Source organism: Muscardinus avellanarius, assembly GCF_963383645.1.
Source record: "Muscardinus avellanarius genome assembly, chromosome: 17".
Taxonomy (NCBI): domain Eukaryota; kingdom Metazoa; phylum Chordata; class Mammalia; order Rodentia; family Gliridae; genus Muscardinus; species Muscardinus avellanarius.
The window spans coordinates 59199894-59205893 of record NC_137803.1 but is presented as its reverse complement, the minus strand read 5'-3'; the positions used below and the strand labels follow the sequence as shown (position 1 = coordinate 59205893).

Genomic DNA, 6000 nt, shown 5'->3' with positions numbered 1-6000 from the left:
TGCTACTTCTGAGCTACACCCCCAGCCCTATTTTTTATTCTTTATGTTGAAATGGGGTCTCACTGAGTTGCAAAGGGCCTCGCTAAGTAGCTGAGGCCGTCCTTGATTGAGATCCTCTTGTCTCGACCTCCCAAATGCTGGAATTACAAGCGTGCACCACCACGCCTGGATCTTCTTTTATCAATTCTACTCCCTATACATGTTCCAGTTGTCACGAATAATGTGTTTACAAGTTTTCATTCAAGGGATGAATGAAAAGGGCCTGGGTTCAATCTCCAGCATCACTAAAAAAAAAATCAAAGGTCAAAGTATCATTTATATCCAGACCTTGAATGAATCTATGTTTAAATTTCTTTTGTCTTTAAACGTCAAACTTGAAATCAACAGTCTAGAGTACTGATTTATATGTAGTAAGGAAATCTGGAGTCCTTACAAATTATTAACTTCTCCTAGTTAGAAAGTATTTGAGTTAGCCAGGCATGGTAGTGCACACCTATAATCACAGTACTTTGGAGCCTGAGACAGAAGGATCGCAGGTTCAAGGCCAGCCTTAGGAACTTAGCAAAACCCTCAGCAACTTAGTAAGACCCTATTTTAAAGTAAAAACCAAAATAGGTCTGGGAGTTTTGCTCACAGCACTGGGTTCAATCCCTCGTACAAACGTATTTGTGTTGAACTACAAAATCTAGATGTTGAAGCCGAGCGTGGTGGAGCACGCTTGTCATCCCCGTGCTTGGGAGGTGGAGACAGGAGGATCACACGGGTTCCAAGCCAGCCGCAATGGCTTTAAGAGACCCTGTTTCCAAATTTAAAAAAAAAAAAGGTCTGGGAGTGTAGCCCAGAAGTAAAAGTGTTTCCAGGAACCCCAGCACCATCACTAAAATCCAGATGTTGAAAGAAGAGACATTGTGGAGATTCCTCTCCGGGACTTGGGAGGGAGAGACCTGAAATGAAGACATGGACAATTGTCTCTTGGACAACTGACAACTTTATTCTCTAGAACTAAGTTTTTATATCTTTTTTCCCCTGCACCAAAACCACAACTTCAAAAGAAAGAAAAACATCAAAGTACAATCTCAAACACAATACAAAATGGTTGATATAGAACATACGTCATATGCTTGCAGAATACAATCATGGAGGGAAAATTAAAAAACAAGAAGAAACAAAGAGGCCTGGTTAAAGACTATTAAGAGCATGATTGCAGCCAGTTCCTGCTCTCACCGGTGGGTTGGGGGTGAGAAATTCCAGAAAGACCAGAAGTCACCCAGAGTCTCGGAAAGCTTGACCTTTCGCCAAACTGCCTTAACTCTTTCGGAACCTTTCGTTCCTCAGATTTCTTCCATGTCCTCCATCAAGACATAAAATCAGGTCTTAGTGAAATTATAGCTCATTATTATACCTTTAAACTCTGTTTGTAACCAGATTATTTAGTTTTTTGTTCTATCGCAAATATTTGCAAGTCCTTCTTTTAAACAGCATTAGGAGTAACACATGCCTTCACCGTGTTAACAGGTGCTCGGTTTGAGCTAAGGTTTTGCGTGCTGCCCTCGCCCGGCAAACAGAATCCCACATCCAATGCTGGAGGCATCTCGGCTCTCCTGACTTCTGTTGTGGAGTGATGACAGTCGTGTACTCATGGTTGTCTGCTCCGTTGGTTTTCCTTAATCTTCAGAAATTTAAAATCACTAGACTATTTGGCTTTTCTTCCTTCTTTCCTCTTAGTTTTGGGATGAATTACCAGGCAAATGGGAGGTAATCATAGCAAAGACTGCGTGTCCGCGCCTCCCCAGGCCTAGACAGGAGTAAATGTGCAGCTGCGTGCAGCTTGATGGTGAGACGCCCACTGGAAAACGCGTCAGCGGGTACTTTGGTCACGGTGTGGACGTCAAGGAGCGCACATACACAGTCTGCGTGGTAGCAGGCTCAGTTATCTCTGTTGTGTACGTGCATACAGTTATACACGCATGTTTATATATCTGAAAACTGTAGCCTATTACTCCTACAGCTGCAATAAACGAAAATGTACAAGATTAAATGGCGCTTAGATAAAATGTTGGCTTCAAAAGACTTGGTACACACGAGCGACACAGCCTGCTGCTGCCAAAATACAGCATGCTGTCTTATACAAAACTTGGCTGTGATGTATCGGAGAAGGATACTCTAAAATAACCTTAAGAGCTAGAGTACAGCCAGATGTGGAAGCACATACCTTTAATCCCAGTACTTGGGAGGCTGAGACAAGAGGATCGCAGGTTTAAGATGGCTCAGCAACGTAGGGAGACTCTCAACAACCTAGCAAGACCCTATTTCAAAATAAAAAAAATAATGGAGCTGACCGTGGCGGCACACACTTAACAATCCCAGTACTTTGGAGGCTAAAAGAGGAGGATCTCAGGTTCACAGTCAGCTTCAGCTATTTAGTGAGGCCCTCTGCAACTTAGTGAGATCCTGTTTCAAATAAAGAACAAAAAATAGGGCTGAGGATGTAACTCAGAGGTAGAATGCCCCTGGGTTTAACCCCCAGTACCACAAAAAATAAAATAAATAAAATAAAAACGGGAGACTAAGACAGAAGAATTGCAGGCTCAAGGCCAGCCTCAGCAAATTACTGAGATCCTGTTTCAAAATAAAAATTAAAATAGGGCTGGGGTTGCTCAGAAGTACAAGGCCCCTGGGTTCAATTCCCAGCATAACAAATATAAATAAATTGAAAAAGTAAAAAAAAAAAAAAAAGGGGGGGGGATATAGTTTGGAAGTAGAATACCCCTGGATTCAACCCCCAGTACCCCCCCACAAAATATAGTAAGTACATTAACCAATAAAAGTCATTTATTGTTGTTATCAAGCATTATGTATGTGCTGTCCTTTTATATGAAGGGCGGTTCACTAGGTTGTTTACACCAGCACCACCACCAACACCTGAACTGTGCATTGCACCGTGACGTCATAATGCCCGTGACGTCACCAGGCGATAGGAATTCTTCAGTTCCGTGTTAGTCTTATGGGACTGCCATCATGTGCGCAGGCCACTGTTGACCAAAATGCTGTTATGTGGTGTGTGATGTACTTTATCTTCTGTAGTCAGATGTCTGCAGCCAGACAAGGGGAAGGATGCTGAACTGCTGGAGGGAGGGTTGCCTGGCAGCGCAGGGCAGAGGCCTGATTTAGTCTTGTCTCTTTCAGCCGTTACTAGCCCGGGAGGACTCGTTCAGCCCCTGGGGCTTCAGGTTGTTGTTTATCTATAAAATGAACAGCTCAGAAAAGATTGTTTCTGGGCTCGTCCATAAAATTTGTTTCTGGGAAGCTGATTATGTTGCAGGTTTTTTTTTTCTTTTCTTTTCTTTTTTTTGTATAGTGATAATTAAAACATGGGCTTGGCTCAAATTTCAGTTTACTGATTTTGTGACCAGGAGAAGATTTCCCTGAGTCTGTCTCTTGTCCTCTGCAAGTGAGGAGGGTAATACCTACCTCTCACAGCTGGCTGGAAATTGAAGGAAATCGAGAATTTACTAAAGTGGTTAATACCGATATTTTCAAGTTACAGTGCATTGTATGGCTACGATTGACATTTCATTTGAGGTACTCGGTTTCCTCTTCTAGAGCTGTTAAAGTTGTTTTAAAAATGTGCTCTATGAGCCTCAGCGGTAAATTCATCTTTTAAGTGTTCCCAGAAACAAAGCCTATCCTTAGAGTGATATCTGTTGAAGATGCCGTGGTTGACATTCCAGCCGCCCAGAATCGTTTACTGTCACACAGACACGTTTACTTTAGCAAAGGAAAAATGAAATTTCATCCCCCCAGTACATGGATAAAGTCAATCCTGGGTGAAATTTAAATTAAACTGTAGCTTCAATTGACCTTGTCTTTGAAAATGTAAATTAAATCTGCAAAAGCCTTGTATAAATTATGAAGCATCTTACAAAATGTATTATGATTGTGGATATACGATTCCAGAGTTGCCAGACTTCTGCTTAAACTATCTCAAGGCCAAAATTAATGAGGATTTTATGGATTTCTTATACTTTTTATTTTAATGCTTTGGTATGGGAAGAGTGGTGGTCAAAAGAGTCAGACCAAGCGGGCCAAGCAGGCTTTCTTCAATGTGTTTACCTGTTTTGGAGGAAGCTTGCCTTCTCAACTCTTTTGGCCTTTGAAGTCAGGCACTTGGGTTTTGTTTTGTTTTTTAATAATCCCAGTAAATCGGTCTCTTTCTATTCTTAGGATTTTTTTTCAATACTTGGTATAGCATTTCTGGGTGTGGTAGTAGAGGAAAGGTCTATCTTAGCAATTTTCTGAATGGAAAACAAAATTAAAAAAGCAAAAATCTATACCTGAATCTCAACCTAAATATACCCCAAATAGCTAGGTGGTTATAGAATGGTAGAAGCCAATAAAAAAGAAAAGTTGACGTGATACACTGTCAATATTGTCTTTCTTCAACAGCCCATGAACTTTTAGCACCAAGCTCAGAATACGTTCATGGGGAGAAATTCACATGTTGATTTCGAGAGACCTAAACTGAATATTAATTTGTTTTTCTGTAGACTGACTGCACATTTGTACTCTGGTGGAAATGCTAATGTGGCCGTGGATTGAATTTGTACTACCTCCACTGGTGATCACTTAATAGAAAGGTGTAGGGAAAGTAGCTGGAGATCAGTAGACAGACAGACGTCCCAGGGATGGACACGAGGTACACAGATGTCCTCGCCGTATCCAGCCTGGTCTGGGTGAGCCCGTTTGGCAGTGATGTTGCGCTCTGTTCTCAAGCTGGCTCATTACAAAGGAAAAGAAACAGGCTTAGGGGATTACTTTGTGATGAATCTCAGGGCAGCCAACTTCATTTATTTAGAGCTAAATCAAATATTTTAACAGTTTTTAAATTACCAAAAAGATTAACACTTGAATCTCTTCAACCCTTCAAGTTAATAAGATACTGTGTAAATATATGGTTGGGGAATATATAACACATCAAAGAATAAAGAAGGATTCAGAAAATTACAAAAATAGAGCAAATAAGATAAAATCTAGATGATTTATTTTACAGGTCCAATGTCTTTAAAAAAAAAATTAAGAGTCAAGCCAGCCATGGTGGCACATGCCTGTGATCCCAGTACTTGGAAGGCTGAGACAGGAGGATCACAGGTTCAAGGCCAGCCTCAGCAACTTAGAGAAGCTTTTAGCAAGTCAGTGAGACCTTGTTTCCAAATAAAAAAATAAAATAGGGGGTATAGCTTAGAGGTATAATGCCCCTGAATTCAATAATTCAGTCTCCAGTAACACACACACACACACACACACACACACACACACACACACACACACACACTCACACGGAGACACTCATTTCTCCATATTTGCTTAGTGAAATCTCAATGCTATCCCAGTGCTTCTAAATTAAATCCTGGAGTCACACCGAAATAAAGGCACTATTGATGCATTAAAGTGGTCAGAGTCCTCTAGGTGAAACTTAGCACTGGAAATGTTTGCATGTGCCTGTCTGTTCCTACTGCCCTTGCTGGACCACTTTCCTTCTCAGGGAAAAGGGAGAGCAGCCTCCTCCTCAAGCATCCTTCTCTGGCTACAGCAATGCAATATTTATTTCCTGTCATATGGTGAAAAACGTTCATGTTTGCTCTTCACAGGTCACTGACAGGGAGCGGGAGTTTGCTGCCGCCGCTGCCAAACAGCTGGAGTACCAGCAACTGGAGGACGATAAACTTTCTCAGAAATCATCTAACAGCAAAGTCTCTCGGTCTCCGTTAAAGATTGTCAAGAAGCCAAAAAGCATGCCGTGCAAAGTGACTCTTCTGGATGGGTCGGAGTACACCTGCGATGTGGAGGTAAGCGCGCGGTCTAGGACGTCTGTGTCGAGATGGCAAGCGTTGGGCTTGGTCGAATAAAACAGACACGCTTCCGCCATCTTTTTCAAGAACTCTGAAAAGTTGAAGGTAAAACATTACTTCCAACTCTAACGGGATCAATTCCTAAAAACAG

At 41.7% G+C, this 6000-nt stretch overlaps 1 protein-coding gene across 15 annotated transcripts in view; it reads left to right on the top strand.

Moving 5' to 3' along the window:
* EPB41L3 (erythrocyte membrane protein band 4.1 like 3) overlaps positions 1–6000 on the top strand; it is a gene marked incomplete at both ends in the record, with an annotated part of 110809 nt that overhangs the window by 840 nt on the left and 103969 nt on the right. For 13 of the 15 annotated variants that reach the window (XM_080714469.1, XM_080714465.1, XM_080714477.1 and 10 more), the window contains one exon: positions 5649–5846. In XM_080714469.1, coding sequence (XP_080570595.1) covers positions 5649–5846 — 198 coding nt within the window. Of the gene's footprint in view, positions 1–5648; positions 5847–6000 lie in introns of those variants that run through there. The other 2 variants (XM_080714467.1, XM_080714468.1) reach the window with 1 other exon arrangement.